This window comes from Phaseolus vulgaris, chromosome 2 (genome assembly GCF_000499845.2).
Source record: "Phaseolus vulgaris cultivar G19833 chromosome 2, P. vulgaris v2.0, whole genome shotgun sequence".
Classification (NCBI taxonomy): Eukaryota; Viridiplantae; Streptophyta; class Magnoliopsida; order Fabales; family Fabaceae; genus Phaseolus; species Phaseolus vulgaris.
In genome coordinates, this window is record NC_023758.2 from 27,857,134 (window position 1) to 27,874,309 (window position 17,176).

General features: G+C 35.6%; 1 protein-coding gene across 1 annotated transcript; it reads right to left on the minus strand.

Moving 5' to 3' along the window:
* Nucleotides 1-3,598: 3,598 nt before the first annotated feature.
* LOC137809674 (uncharacterized) lies at nt 3,599-7,171 on the minus strand. Its single transcript, XM_068610774.1, has 7 exons — nt 6,783-7,171; nt 6,511-6,710; nt 6,150-6,428; nt 5,840-5,942; nt 5,009-5,127; nt 4,702-4,818; nt 3,599-4,487 (listed from the first exon to the last, which is right to left on the minus strand). Exons 3-7 carry the CDS (start codon nt 6,234-6,236, stop codon nt 3,837-3,839), a joined length of 1,077 nt encoding a protein of 358 aa, XP_068466875.1. The 5' UTR covers nt 6,237-6,428; nt 6,511-6,710; nt 6,783-7,171; the 3' UTR covers nt 3,599-3,836.
* Between the last annotated feature and the right edge of the window lie 10,005 nt (nt 7,172-17,176).

A 17,176-nucleotide genomic window follows, 5' to 3' on the forward strand; every position in this document is an offset into this window, starting at 1 on the left:
TGGTGTGGATCTCCCCGTGCGTGGGCATCTCATGCTGTTGGGCTTCTCCACCTGCTGGTTGGGAGCTCGACGCACCCCCCGTCCTTCTATCCAGCAGGTAGTCATTTAGGAACCCGCTCTTAACCAAATCGTCGAGCTGGTATCCTAAAGACAAACACGAGTCCAAAGTGTGGCCAAAGCCTTGGTGAAACTCACACCAGGCATCTGGCTTTGACCCCAGCACCTTGTCGCCCACCTTCTCGGGCGCTTTCAACCTAGCGAAAATATTGGGAATGGCGATCAGATCCGTCAATCCCATAACAAACTTGTGCTTAGGCGGGCGATTGTACTCCCGGCGTGCTGGTTGCTGGCGTCCTTGGCCTCTACCCTTGTTCTTCCTTGGATCATAAGGATGGCGAGCCCTCTGATCCCTTCTGGCCGCCGCTGTCTCCAGCACCCTGTGTGACTGGATCCTGGTCTGGGCACGTGGCCTGGTGGGAGCCACGCTTCCTCTCTTCTCGGCGACTTCACTCTCGTCGGCGATGTGGGCCACCGCAAGTCGCCTAACCTCAGCGAACGTGGCAGGGTGGGCCCTGATCAATGCCTCGCAGAATGGTCCCGGCAGCACGCCCTTCTTAAACGCATAGACCAGCATTTCCTCATCCTTGGCCGGCGATCTGACCATCTGCGCCCCAAAGCGATTCAAGTAGCGAACACCACTTACTTCAGCTACGATCGATTCAGCGATCAATCGGAGAAAACTGTGCGAAACTCCGCAAGAAAACTCAAGAACACCGCAAACCTTCAAACAAACCTGCAACTCCACCAGAAACCACTGCTTTCCCCGCGAATAACCAAACGAGCGAAAGAACTCAGACTCCACCGAACAAATCACGCGTAGACAGCAGAAAACCTCACTTCACCGCTCACAAATCCAAACGAACGGTGTAAAACGCGAAACTACCGAACAAATCTCAAGCAAGCAGCGAACGATGGTTGCACCAGCACACAACCACGCAGAAAACTTCGAAAACCTTCAAGAACTCACGCTGTGGATGAGAGCAAGTTTTACACGGCCCCACGGTGGGCGCCTGATGATCCTGCCTGTTGACCGGGACGCTGGAACCTGCCTCGTCAAAGGATCGACGTGTGCACCGCTTTGAACCTCCGTCCTTCTTCAAGATCCACCTCAAGAACCTGCAAAAGAACAGAGCGGCGCCGCTGCGGCCGATCGCACTCCAACGCCCAAGTCAGTGACCGAACCACCAAATACTGAGAGCAAGAACGCTCAAGAAATCTCAAGGAGCCGTGCAATGTTCTCTCTCACAGTGTGCTCAAGAACTCGCAAACGTAAAGAGTATAATCTGAACGTGCGCGTACCTCGAAAGTTCGTTGAGAACTCTTATATACCTGGTCACTTTCTCTCTCCTGGCAGTTACAGACTTAGACACGTGGCTCGCATCCAACTGTACACGTGCCATCATCTGGAGCCTCCTTGACTTGGACGTTGCTTCTATCTCTTATTTGGCTAAGTTACTTATGCATGGTGTTACTCAGTGCATAGCTAACTTGGGAGTGCGATCTCTACTGGAATTGGCGAGTTAGGGTGCCTTCATACACCTTCCCTGTGGTCTCGTCAGCCGCCTTCATAATCTGCACCACCTTCATCTTCGGCGATGTGCTTGCTCTGGCGATCTCTAATCACTTGGTCGCCTGAGTTCACATCTGGCGACTTCATCTTCAACTGGGCGATCGCCTGGCATGCTGGAGATCGGAGCACGCCAACTTAATAACTGGCGACTACATGAGCCCCCCCGACTTCCTTCCCTTCTGCGGATCTGGCGCCTTGTCAACACGCCTACACTGTAGCTTGGTGCCACGTCGTCACTTCCGACTACCAGGGCGGTACACAAGCCCCCCAGTCTTAAGCGTAGACTTGTCCAGCGAAAAGACTAAAAGAGTCACGCCAATACCGATCTACGTGGCACTGGCGCGGAATTTCAAGCGGTTGTACCTTCTGCTTCTCTGACGCTCCACCAAACCCCTCACCCATCGCTCGACACGTGGCTTCATCAACGGTTACCTTCAGTTAACGTTTGCGCTTCCCAAACCCATTTCGAAAAACCCTTAAACCCATTTTCGTTCCTACTGTTCCATCACTTCTCTTCGTATTCTCGAACGCTCCAACCTTCTTCTGCGAAAAAAAGCTCTCGACGTTCTTCAACTTCCCGAATCACCAACATTCTTCATCGCCTTCCTGATCATAAAAAGGTACTTCCTTTCCTTTTTCTGCTGGTTTTTACTGCATTTTAACCGATTCGCATCATCCTTTAACTGTCTGGTGCATACGTTGTGGGTTGTTTTCGCTATTTCTCCTTCTTCGTAACTTAGGGCTTTGTCTCTGTTGCAACGAACCTCCGTTCGTTCGTTTGTTCACCCTTCGTTCATAATTAGCGTCAGCCCCTGCGAGTCCTGATTACCCTTTCCTTTCTTCTTCCTTTGCAGCTTCCACCATGACTCGCTCCAAGATCACCCCGAATCCACCTCCTTCATCACGAAACCCCTCCTCACAAGCACACAACGCACCGCGAGCGTGCGGTGCCTCATCTTCTCAGGCTGAAAGGCCTGCACCTTCCCGCCCCAACCCGGCCCAGGCTGCTCCGCCTGCCACTAGTGTAGCCGATTTTGCTGAACGTTCCTCCCCCATATTGCTGAAAGAAAGAAAAAGAAAGGAACGTAAGTGTAAAAAATAGGTATAAAGATGAAGAAAAGAAGGAAGGCAGAGCGCGCAACAGAGCTCTTCAAAGGAAGAGCTCTAATACTATAACAGAGTAGGCGTCGACCATGCGAAAGTGAGAAAAAAATGAAAAAGAATATGCGACCCTTGATTGAAAAGGGAGAACAGGGGAACCAGAAAAGAAAAACCGCAATAGCGGTGAAAGCAGTGAATAACAGAAAAGAAGCGAGAAAGGAAAGAGAAGAAGAAAAATGTATTATTATTATGCATGTGAAGTATGTTACAAAGGGGTATAAAAAGGAAATACAAACCGTGTTGGACAGCCCAGAAAAAACCCAAACTGGGCCAAAAAGAAAAATACAAAAAATTATATTTTATCAGCAATTATTCATAGAATATTGATGATGATGAAGAATATAATTCTTCCAAGGAAGGATCTGAAAATGATGACTCAGATGAGGATAATGAAGATGAAGACCAATTGTTGACTTCAGTGGGAGCTTAAACAGGAAAAACATGTTAATATTCCTAACATTTATGCTAGTGTTTTTCCGGTCACAGCTTCAGCTAGGCGACGTCTTTATCCACCAGACAGGATCATGCATATGATCCCTTCACATATGTCTGAAAATTCGAACTCAAACCATAGTGAAGCTGATGAAAAACATGTCTGCTTATTATATCAAACACCTACAAAGCTGTATGGAAAACTCAGATTTTCAGGAGGGATGGTATTGGATCATCCCACGACCAAGTATCTAAAGAAGTTACAACAATTAATCAATAAACTAGAGAAAGAGTAACTCAAATATCGTGGATGGCCAATTTAAAAAAATTAAATAAAAAAGTAATTGGTACTAATTTGCTCATGGAGACTTGGAATTAAAAGTAAATATCTTGATTCTAATTCTAAATATTTTGGTAAGGAGAGTGAAACACGATTCATAACCACCAAACACACTTCTCCTATTATCATCGGTCTCACAAACCAATAATCTTACACATAAAAGTGTCAGGCTACTACGGCTCCAATACACGCAAACAAACATAAAGAGGCCAATTTTAATTCAAAGGCTCCACAACCCTGTTAGGTAAAACCTTTGATATTGATTTTGGGTTTTCAGGCACCATAATGGGACTTCTCATCCTCTAGTTGATTGATTAATTGTTGTAGCACCTTCAGATACTTCCCTGTCATGTGATCAAATAGCATCCCTCTTGAAAGTCTGAGTTTTCCATACAGCTCTCTACTCGTTTCATACAAGACATGTTTCTCATCACCATCACCATTTCCAGTGGAAAGTACAGGGACAATATGCAAGATCCTTCCCGGTGGATAAAGATGATGTCTAACCTGCTTGTCTGATGTTGCCACTGTACTACCTCCTCTTTCTTCAATATGAACAACCTCATCATTCATTTCTGCTTCTGTGGTGCTTTCTTTTGTGGCTGCTTCTTTTTCCTTGGCATCACTAGTGTTAGGATAATCATTCTGTGCCTCAAGTTGAAGCTCCTTCAAATATTGATAAAATTCATCGTTAGCAATGTTGTGAGTAGCAGATATGATTTGCTCCTCTTCTTCATCCATGTCATCATTATCAGATCCTTCACTGGAGGATTTAGATCCCTCGTCCTCATCTTCATAAGTTGTATCTAATGATTGAGAGGCTTCAGCCAAATTTGCTGATTTAGAACTTGACAATGCCGCAGTATTCTCACGTTGGGGCCACGTTATCATTGACCGAGTTCTTTGTTTACTATTCATCACAACCTTCAGGTATAAAGAAAGAATCTTAATGTGAGTAAGGAGAAATTAGTATAAAAGTGTACTTCTTGTAAGATCAATAGATCAAACATGGTTCCCTCGTATGCAACAGTAATAACTTGTTGTAATGTAAATGTTTTTTTTTCTTACTGTAACTGCTTAATGATCATATCCACAATGTAAACCACAATTAAGCATAAACAAGGGAGGTTGAAGGTACCTGGGTGCCACGTGATACTGCATGATTCACGATGGCTTTTGCATAAGATGCAAATGGTAAGCGAGATCCGATTGAGCTGCAAGCAGATTTTATGAACTTTTTACTCTTAACCAGATCCTGTAAATCATGCAATCAGTATTAATTATGGAGTGACATAATAAAAGCCAACTTAAGCTGAGCAAAGAACCAACCATTTCCTGAGAGAAAACGTTTTCCGAAGTTAAACCATTAACATAAATATGGACAACATATAAAAAAAAACACCTTTGGCAAAACCATGTATCGTTGAAAGAACTGATTTGAGCACCTCGGAAATGAAATCATGAACAGAAGAAATTGACAATGTAGGCACCATGTCATAACCATTTATAATGGAAGTGACAAAGGGCTTCCCGAATTCCGCCAAGTCCAGTGACATACAAGCAGCTGCATTAAAAATTAAAATTGTGAAACAACAAAACAACTAATTAATTAATTAACAATGACAGATAAAAGTCTTGAAAACTTTCATATTTAGGGTTGAAATATTATCCATCACTTTTTTAATAAATACCTTAAGTTTCATTTATTTAATGTTCACAAGAAGAAATATAGATATAAATTTACGAACACAACTTGGTTGCATTAAAACTAAATATGAGAGATCGATAGCAATATATTTTCAATTGGTGTTATAATGAAATATCACAAGGAAAAAAATATTATGCATTACTTGTCATAAATTGATAAAATGTATATTTATTAATCCCTATTGGTCATAACAACAATCTTTATTTATAATATAAACTCAAATGCAATTCATAGCATGGCTATCAAATGAATTATAACGGTCAATACTTTCTGCATATCTATTTCAAAACTATGCAGAATGAAGTCTCGTAGAAAAAAATGAGTTATTTTACATGGGGTGAAAGACCTACGTAGAAAACTCATTTTTACTTGTATTATCATGTCCAAGATGTGGGTTTGTCAAAAAGATTACAATTACTTCTTTAGAATCAGCAAAACTCGTACTATTCTACATCTGGTTAATTCCAGAGATGATGAGATGATTCAATTATAATAAAAACGTATTGAAAATTAATACTCAATCTAAAGCAGAATACAAATTTAGATAGAAATCAGTATTAGCACATGCCTGGACCAAAGGTGACACAAGTGCATGAAGAGAACTGTTTAATTTCTCTAAGCATATATGTCAACAGCGCAGCAGTACCACCACCAAGTGAGTGCCCAACGATCTATTAAATAAAGATTGGGTTGAGTTGCATGATTAAATAAAAACAATACACAATTTGAGTTTATAAAAACATTGAAGCAAGAGTGTGGCATATAAAAGTTGACCACAATATTTTGAATTAGAAATCGGGGAATTGTCATTATAGTGGGTGAACATTTTAATCAATGTTCTTCAAAAAAGCTTAAGTAAGAGGCTAATATAATAATACCTTGACTTGGAAATCGGGGTATTGATGAAGTTCATCAAGAAGTTTAGGAGTGCAGTGTTTTTTTATCCAACCAGCTGCAGCAACCATACCACGGTGCCCATGTCCTGAAATCACGTTCTTCCTCTTCAGCTCACCATCACTGCAAATGAAATGATTGAAGGAAACGGGATCACCGATTACATCTGTCAGAGTGTCTTTTATTTCACGAGTTCCCCGGATGAACACAAACAAACATTTTGATTTTTTATCACGTATGACTGTGAAAGCAGGCTTCTGAATCTGCCAAAACAAACTGTTAGATAAACTAGCATTTGATAGATTTGCTGCATCTTCAAGTATAAAAACTAAAATAACCCTTTACCCCAGCTCTTGTGTTCCTTAGGAGAACGTCCTCTTGGCGAATCCAGCAGTAAATAGAAAGGAACGAAAGTGTTTATTGCTTAAAAGCATGGTCCGTATCAAGCATTTTTTGAGCTCATACAACTCCTTTAATAATTCAGGGTCTGTGAGTTGCACACAATCATCTCTTTCTTTACATTCGATTGCAACTGTTTTCTTATCCTACAAGAACCCAGTAAGGACATTAACTAATGAATAAAACTTGAATGGAGGGAAAGAATGAAATGGATGTACCGTTTCCATGATAGCATAAAGGATGGCTCTATGCATGTCAAATGGGTCACATTTGCCGCCAAGTGTCTCTGCATAACCGAACCTCATCATGACTTCTGCTAAAGTGAATACCATATCCATGGAAGTTTTGGGCACCTCAGCAGGTCTTTTTTGGAGCTTCCCCGCAGCCCTCTTAACCGCTCTGGAGAGTGTCATTTTTTCCAGTGGAATGCAAAGAAAGAAGAAATTTAAGATCGGGAAAATGGAACTATAGAAAGAAGAAAGAACAATGATTTGAGTGGCTTGGAGTCTAATGTTGGAAGGGTGTGAGCTTATATAGATAAAACTGAGCATTTCAAGAATTCCAACCCAACCCTCCATTATACAAAACTTGGACAGAAACCATATTTTATCGGACACATTTTCCTGTTAAGCTATCTGTTTAATGTCTTTTATGCAACGGATATTGATTTAGTTCCTCAGTAAGTTTGTATTGCTTTTTTTTTCTGCACTTTGTTTATTGAAAAAAAATTTGTTTACGTTCAAATTTCCTTACTTTATTGCCCTTTTGCAAGTCATTACACATATTTTTTGGATTTGGTTTAAATTTAATTTGTATAATTTTAATTAATTTGAAAATATATATAAGTATTTAAATTGGTATTACGTGAAAACAAAACTCTGCAAGTACTATTACTTAATTATGTCTCCAATTTATTAAACACGATCATGTGGTATGCGTGGCCTTAGGCGGAAATAAAGTTAAATAAAAGATTTATGATAATATATACTCTGAAAACATATTTAAGAGGATGGAGTTGTCATTCTAATTAACAATTACTTCACATATTAACGTGTGAAAAATATGTGAAAAATATGTTTTTAAATAACCTTGATGTTTGGTATAGGGATCTACATTATTCGTGTCATATATATGCTAATCCTGCACCATTTGGTAAATTGTTTTCTTCAAAAAAATGAGTGGCATCGTTGACGTTTACCTGGCAAAGGAAAGTCACCTCGTGCATTCTTTTCACACTGCTATTAGCAAGCTATTGGGTTTTTCTTGCGACCTTGTAGTTGAACTTATTTTCTTGGTTTATAAATATAAACATTTTTTATCAGTTAAAAAATACAATAAAATAAAAATGGATCATTTTAGATACTCCAACCCTTATAAAAAAATTCCACACATATTAAAGATACTCCCAATAACTAAACTTAGGAACATTTTCACAAGTAATTAAAGATACTATGTTCTTCCATCACAAAAGAAGAGAAGAATATTATTTATAACTCATACAACTATACCCTTGCTAATTCACTGCCCACACCTAAAAAGCATGGATTATCAATCCCTGTATTTCTGGGTTAAATCCAAGATAATATTTGAGATAAGTACTTAATAAATTAAGGAATTGTAAGTTCTTAATAAATTAAGAAATTCTCGACTGTTAAAGTAAGAAAATATAAAGAAATCACGTTTCCAATAAAATGTTTTAGTTATTATTTTTGGTTCTACTTATAAAAAATTCTTGACCTTAGGACCAGTGAAAGGTCAAAACGGTGAATGATCGAAATGTCGAATGATTTATTAAACAATATTTAATATTATTTTGTTTCTTGAAACAATGACAGGTAAATATGTTCAAAACATATTAATTATTAATTAAAGTGAAAATTATAAAATAAATTTAATTATAAAATTAATTAGTGGATATATTATGAGGTGAAAACACGGTAGTATAAATAAAAATACATTTAATTTATTAGTTAGATAATTAATTAACACTTAATAATCAAAATTAACTTAAGCATTGAAGAGTTTCACCCACCTTCTATATGTCATACCGGAAAGTTGATAGCTCATTCCACATTGTCGAAAAAGAAGGTCAAATAGCTTAAGAACAAGTTGATGGGAGTGAAGTAGTTACAGGATGAAGATTTAGGTGAATACACTGCATATTGTGTATGAACAATTCTTAAATTGAAGGTAATTAGAAAGTCAACAAGCAACTAAAAAAAAGCACTAGTACTTATCAACAAGCAACATAGTAACAGTTTTGGAATTAGCATTATGATTAGCATATTGTAGTTTTGGAAACCTAATTTTTTAAGCACTAGTTCGATCCACTCGTTAACTTTATCAAGTCATTAATAATAAATTAACTTATTAGAATTTAAATTTTCTACCATGCTTTAATGTTAATTTAGAGATATAAATAATGGAAAAAATTATTTACTCTAGTGTTAATTTATATATATATATATAAATTATTAAAAAGTGGACTTTAAGCTCACATACCCTCTCACACTGAGATATGCCAACTTGTGCTTGCGACCATATATTTATGTGTGGTCCGATAACGTCCTGTTAGTGGGTGACCTCATAAGTGTTGAATATTTCAAGGATCCTAACTTAAAGTGTTTGATGGAGCCATGATTGAAGTCTTGAGTGAAGACCTGTTGCCTTATGTGTCTATGTAGCTTAGGTTTTATTTTGGGTGGCTTAATTTATCTTTTACCTTTAGGAATGATGAAGGACCCAAGAACAAAATGATTTTCAACTGGTTAAACTGATTTTTAATTGATTTAAATGGTTTTCAACTAATTAAAAATGGTTTCAACTGGTTTAAATTTTGTTTTTTTGGAAAGTTACAATTTTTTAATCTGTTATCTTACAAATCAATTGATTGAAAATATTGAAATGCTTTTAGATTTTTCTCTAATGTGTTTTACCTTTGAAAAACCATATTTTAATATGTAAGATTATAAGTATTTTCAGTTAAGAAAAAACAATTTTCACACAAACTACTTGTTTTGATTAAAATCAATAGATTGTTTTGTTTTTCATCCGGTTGATTTTACTTGACAAGACCCTTTTATGTTTTAAAAACTATTTCTGTTTCATCTTCTATAAAAGTGTGAGTTTGTTTTTAGAAAAAAGGTTTTGAATATTGCTTACACAAAATACACTTTTACAATTTGTGAGAATCAAAGAGTGAGTTGCTTTGGAAGAATTAGTTATTGTTTATCTTCGAGTGTTCTTGGTGCCTAATTTTCATCATCCAACTAGAGTTCAAAGGTTCTTCAAAGTGCTCATGTGAATTGAGAGACCCCTTTGTATTTCTTGGTTCACAATCAAGGTGAATCAGTTCCTTTTCAGTATTGTTCTTTAATTCTTTATATAAGTGCCAAGATAGGGTTTCTTGGTGGTACTCACAACTGTAATAGGGTGTTGTACTGAGTGGTTGGTTCTTGTAGTGTTCAAAAACTGTGTTGTTGTTCTTTTTGTAAAAGAATTTTCGGTGATCTAGCGAACTCCATCTTGGTGTGAGGTGGGGCTGGATATAGCTATGTTATGAGTGATCCAATATAACTTTAAAAGCTTTCTTTATCACTGCACTTTGTTTTTCTACATAATTGTTTGTAATAGTTTAAAATCAATCAATCATTTTTAGAATCAAGCAGTTATTCTTGTTATTTCCAGATCTTTTTGGTTTTCTGAATTGAACAAAACTCATGTGCTAAGCAATTTTGTGTGTAACACTGTGTATTGATTCTGTTTGTTGAGTCCAACAAACACTTGCCAGAATAATTCAATCTTACAAAATCGGTTCATAAGATAAGATTTTCACAAATTTATACTATGAAATATTTTTATCTATAGTGAATGTGAGATGTCCAACATAAATAATGAAATAAAATATTGTACTATTTTTTAATGCTTCTTAAAAGTATAACGATATTAATCCAAGAATTAGTTTTCATGAAGTTAATTATATCTATCATTTATGAAGATCAAGATGCGACATCAATCATAGTCCTCACTAGTACAAGAATACTGATTATAAAAATTAATATAATTTTAATCAATATGACATAAAAATATTTAAATTGATATTACGTGAAATCAAACTTTACAAGTTCTTTTACTCTCTTTTTTTTATATCAGCAAAAAAGTAAATAATTAAACATAATTAAACAGGAGCATTAAAGGGGTGGTTAAACCTTAGCTAAATATAAAAAAAATCACCTTTCTCCATACTCAAATAAGTTCTTTTACTTAATATTGTCTCCAATTTATTAAACACGATCATGTGGCATGGTTGCTCTTAGGCTGAGCTGAAGTTAAATAAAAAGATTTATGATAATATATACTTTGAAAACATATTTATGAGGATGCACTTGTCATTCTAATTAACTATTAGTTCACATCTTAGCGTAATCATACGTTAAAACATATTTAACGTGTGAAAAGATGGTTTTTTAAAGAACCTTGATGTTTGGTGGGGATCCTGATTATTCGTGATCATATGCTAATCATGCACCATTTCTCCTCATTTTTTCTCTCTTTCATAAGTAACATAGTTGACGTTTTAAAGTCAAGTCAACTTTTTAAAATTCTGCATTCTTTTCACATTGCAATTAGCAAGATTCATTCCCGCCAAAAGATATTCAGCAGATAAAAAAATTTAATTCTGATATTTTAATATATATATATATATATATATATATATATATATATATATTCCTCAAGAAGGTAATCTGATAAATAATTTGAAACAGGATAAGTTTGATGATTTGCTGCTTTAATTTTTTTTATAAAAAAAATAAATAAATTAAAAAAGACACTTTAAAATGTCTCTATTCAAATGCCTACAATTTTTCCATTTTGCTTTCAAATCTATAAAGACTAAAACATTTTTATCAGTAATAAATAAAATAATTAATAAAACACTTCAGGTGTCCCAGACCTTATAAAAAACATCTACAAAAGATACCAGACAAAAAAGATAAATACAAGCACAAAGGCCTAGATCTTTGGCACTTGCTTTTTCAAAAGCAAATAAACTAAAACTTAGTCTCACAGAAAGCATATTACAGCAAGTTGTTTCATAATAAAAGGCAAAGCTTTAAAACCAAAAAAAACCAATCAGCATAACCAAAAGTGCACCAGATCTGCATAATTTTCAGGTTATGCAGCATAATAAGTTAGTGGCTGCCATGAAATTTGTGTCACTAGCTACTCCATTACCCTTCGTCAATGGCCCACCGAGCCTACTATTGGTATAATCTTCAAATTCCTAGCACAACCAGGGCAACAAAAACCAACAAATTCCATGATTAATACTACAATGTACAACCAAAAACATAAAAGTTCATTCTATTTTGGGTCTGCAGAATTATGCAGCAAGCTTTAAAAGCCTAAACTACCTGCATAATTATACAACAATCTTTAAAGCCTAAACTACCTGCATAATTATGCAGTATACCCTGCATAGCGTCATGGCAGTGTCAAATTTTGTGTATTGGCATAAGTACTAACAAAACCATGTTCTGCATAACTCATCTTCTCAAACATTGTGCCTTATTTTTCTTGTAGTGAAAATCTCTAAGACGCAGGTGATTTGCTACTTCAGTATAATTGTCTATCAGTATATTTTTTTGAACTTGGTATGTCTTTTTTTGAATAATATTGTTTTTTTTCAATTTGTTTCAATCATTCCTTCTGAATGGGATTACCATTGCGGTTCTGGCATTCTGGAATAAATGAAAAATTAAAAAAGGCTAAGTTTAGGGTAAGCTAGAAACATCACTGCATATGCATATACCTGTATAGACAAAGTGGACCTTGATAGTACCCGAAACTGATTGTAGAATTGTTGATGTGCCAGTTGTCTTTTCGCTCCTTAATTCAAGTCTCATCCTTTAATTGTTGGTACTCAGTTAGGATTGACCTGAAAAAGGTACTCCGACAATCAAGTAAGTACTTTGTGTTAAGAGTGTATAGGGAAAGTTGATTACCTTACACATTTGTAGATGGTTTATTTATAGTTTTTTAATCATGGATCTTTGTTGTGATGGACCGAATCTATCAAATATCAGTGTTAACTAGTTTCTAGCATGATCCTTGATTTATAGGGAGGTATATTAATATATTGGTATATTTGGAGAATATCTTTAATAAATCAATATCTTCCACTAAATCAATGTTAGCTGATTTCTCGGGAATGTCACCCGGATTCGATGAGACATAATCATGATTCATAGAAATTTTTCATGATTGTCATTGTTCTCATTTTATTGAGCTCCTTTAATGTATATTAATGCGGTCGGTCGGTCATCAATACCGAGTGACATGGACTGTCCGGTACTGACCTGACCGGTACAATAAGTAAACTGTTTGCTGAATTAAATAAGTTCAACTTTAAACAAGAGGTCATAGAAACACATAAGGAAAAAATAAAGGCTAGAGGAGGATATAAATCACTGCAACATCTCTGCTCTTGATGGTGCTTAAAGTGGACTCTGGTTTAAGGATGTCATGAATGGAAGCATTGTATGTAGCTGCTGGGTGTGCTTAAGGAATTCAAGTGAGCAGTCATTGACATCGCTTGGCAATAGTCCGTGACATTATTTATCATTAGAAGGGCTGAACTAACCACTCTGTTGATTGAACAACCCATGTATGGAAGGCATAGTCTGTATGGTGAGGGTTGGTGGCAGAAACAACATCATCGGTGGAGTCCTTATTCAAAGGCATGCATTTCTTAGTGTTGGAATCTTTGTCTTTTACTGCATAATCTGCTGGTTATGATGACTAAAGTGTTGGAGAAATTACAGTTTTCTGCACTGATAGGGGAGCTAAACATATGTTCATTTTCACAGGTTTAGTAACTGCATTCAGAAGTACAGGCTAGAGGCAGCATCAAGAGTTTTTTAGCTGCTAAGAGGGTTTCTATAATGCTTAAAACTCTGTTTTTTTTGTTGCATAATGTGTTGTTTTTGTTGGCTATAGTGCTGGAGATTCTGCAGTTTTTGCATTGTTAGGGGAACCAAACTTGTGTTGTTCTTCATAAGTTTAGTAGCTTCTTAGGGAAGTATATGTTTGTTCTTATTTTGTAAAATGTTGTATCTCTTTTAATTCATTTAATCTTTGTGGATAAAAAAATACGAAATTTATTCTATATGAATGTCTGGTAAACATGTATGGAACTTTTATAAGAAATGAATAGGATTAATAACAGCTCATGGTAACCAAAGCAAACAACATTTTTACCACTTCAACCTGAGAAAAAGAGAAAACAATTGTAAGTTAGAAATAGAATAGTAGATAGTGATGAGATATTTTAAATGATATAATTAAAAGTCTCGAGATGGATCACTAATAAAAAATAAGCAAATACTTTGATTGATGTTTATTTCTAAAATCATGCATTTAATGTCTTATGTGAACTCTTTATCTTTTTATGTTTGGTGATGTGCTTGTTTGCCCTATGCTAGTTTTGTTTGGACTAGTCTAATAAAAGGGCATGCAATGATATGTTTTTTGATGTAAAATTCTAAATTTGATTTAACCAAGTCTTATATGGCATTTGAAAAAGGGTCTTTTGGTTTGCATTGTTTTTTCTGTATATGTCTCACTGACTCTAAAAGCAATACAAATTGTTTTTTTTACTATCTATTTTCCCTTGTACAATAATAAAATTTATTTGGCATTATATTCTAGTGAAATCAACCTAGGGATGCAATGATGAATCATGAAAGCTTAAAAAACATATGGACCTTTGTTCAGTTCATTGCGCTTGCCAGAAACTTTTAAAGCACCAAATGAAGAGACATAGAAGAACACTTTTGAATATGACTTGTATTTTGTACCACTTGTATTACTGATAACAGACATAAAAACAACATTAGAATTTTTAGATTTGAACAGTTTTCAATTGGATTGACTTTATGTATTACTGATAACAAATATAAAAACAACTACAAGTATATGGGTCAGCACAATATTAAGATAAGTTGTGGCTCATTCTTATTTATATTTGTTATAATTCATTTCTATACAACTTGCAACTCTTACTCATACTTCATTCAACCCATACAAATAAAGCCAATTTCATGACGTCCTACATAAGGTCACACTCTCCTTGGCATTTGAGACTATTAAGCATGCAAAATAATCTATCTAGTGTTTGACTATGTACATGGATTTTTGTACTCTGTATTATATTTTCTATTGTAGTTTCATATTCTGTTGTATTCTGTATTCTATATATATTCTTAGGTGGTATATTTTCTATATATAGCTTTTGCATAGACTTTTCTATCTTTGTATCATCTCTATTCTTCTCTTTATATGGTATCAAAAACATTTTTTTTCCATTCATGACTTCTGTTACTTCTTGATGTGACCCAAAAACACATGAAGAGAACTAAGGATACTAAACTTGAAGGGTCATCTCAACAAGTAAATAAATATGTCATCAATAGGAGGAATGTGCAAGGACCACAATGCTTGAAGTTCTTCTTATTAGTGTTCTTAACATTTGTAATTTCTTTACAATAGTTTTAAAATAGAACATAAAAGGGAAATATGAAGGGAAATATGAATATGAGTATAAGACTTATGAGAAATAGTAGAAAAGTCACTTTTGTCATGGGTTTGTGACTTGTTGGGCGACATTTGCAATGCCTTTTCATTTGCTTTTTCCTTTTCCCTTTGAATGACTGACCCTCTACTCTATATAAAGAGGTGTTTGGCTATTGTGAAAACACATTAAATTGAAATTGAAGTAAAGTTACTCTTCTCAAATTAAGAGAGATTTTGTGAGATTTGTTCTCCTTCTCATAGTCTTATCTTGTGAGTCTTTGGGAGCTCTCAAGTGGCGACATTCTTCACTCATTTTGGAGCCAATCACCTTCCAAGTGGCGTGACCATTCCCTTGTCTACAACCACATAAGTTTTTCCAACCTTTTCATCTTCTTCCATTTCCATGTCATATCAAAATTCTAAAACATGTCTTGTTCATTTGTTTGATGTTTCAATCGGTTGAATGTTGCTATTGATTGATTTCAATCGGTAGTTTGTGTGTTGTTATTGTTTTTAATGGGTTTAATCGGTTCATCTTCTCCTTTTGTGTTCTTAAAATGGGTTTTTATTCGGTTATGTGTTCTTGAAATTGCTTGAGAATCTTGATCCTAATTCTTAAAAGTGTCTATTAATGCTTCATCTTCTAATCAACTCACATCACTTCTTCTTCTACATCTTCCACCACCAGTCATTCATCTTCCTCTTTTCCCATGGGACCTCTTCCACAATCACTCTAAAGCTGGATAATGACAATTTTCTTCTTTGGAAACAACAGGTTCTATCTACAGTTAGGTTGGACACTTTCTTGAAGGCATTGGTGTCCTTGATCGGTACCTACCGTCCACCGCTAATCAATCTCCAAAACCTAATGATGCCTATCTTCACTATATACAACAAGATCGCCTCGTTGTGTCTGGCTTCTTGTTTCGATGACATCAACCGTTCTCACAAAGATGGTTGGCCTCGAGAAATCAACTAACATATGGAAATGCCTATGCACTTCATACGCGTCTCATACCAGGGCAAACAATCAAGAAACTGATTCTTCTTCTTAAAACCCCAAAAAATGATAAGTTTGTACCACTTATCTTCTGGATATAAAGAAAACTGTAGATACCTTGGCAACGGTTGGTGCTGCTACCTCCATTGAGAAACACAACGAAACGATTCTTGATGGCCTATCTGATGAGTATGATGGTTTCATTACATCAATTATATCACGAACGAATCCATATAGTGTTGATGATCATGAAGCTTTGCTGCTTGTTCAAGAAGAGCATTTTGAAAAGCACAAAACTCAGTCTTCTTTAATCCAAGCCAATATTGTTTATGGAAATGTCACTGTTACAAATCTTGCAAATGCTCGTTCTAGGTTTAATCCCAATTCTTCTCGTGGTGGTCGTATGCCTTAAAGAAACCATAAGTCTCGTTCAAATCGTTTTACCAATGCTCGTATTCCCAACAATAATGCTTCAACCTCGAATATGCCTTGGCACACCGACAAACATCCATGCCAGATTTGTGGCAAACTTGGCCATACAACACTTCGTTGTTGGTACAAGAATGACCAGTTTGAAAAAAATTGCTTCAGTGCTAACATGTCTCAATTTCCCTCTCACCTAGATGAAGAATCCTCAATTATTGGAACGCCATCCACCGTAATTGATCCTCTGTGGTACCCTGATAATAGGGCATCCCATCATATCACAAATGATTCAGAAGTCTTTATCAACAAATCAACCTATCAAGGCGCTGATCAAGTTCAATTTGGTAATGGTACAAGTATGCGTGTTGCACATATTGGTACTGCTAAATACACTCCATCACATACTAATACGAAATTATCTTAAGAAATCTTCATGTTCCTCACATCACAAAAAATTTACTTAGTACACTACAAAAAAATGATTGAATGACAATTAATTTAGAAACCAAAAATAAATAGTTTCTATAGTAACTAATTTAGATACCATTTTATAAACTAAAAATTATTGGTTACTAAAATAGTATCTATTATTAATAAAAATTATAATATAAT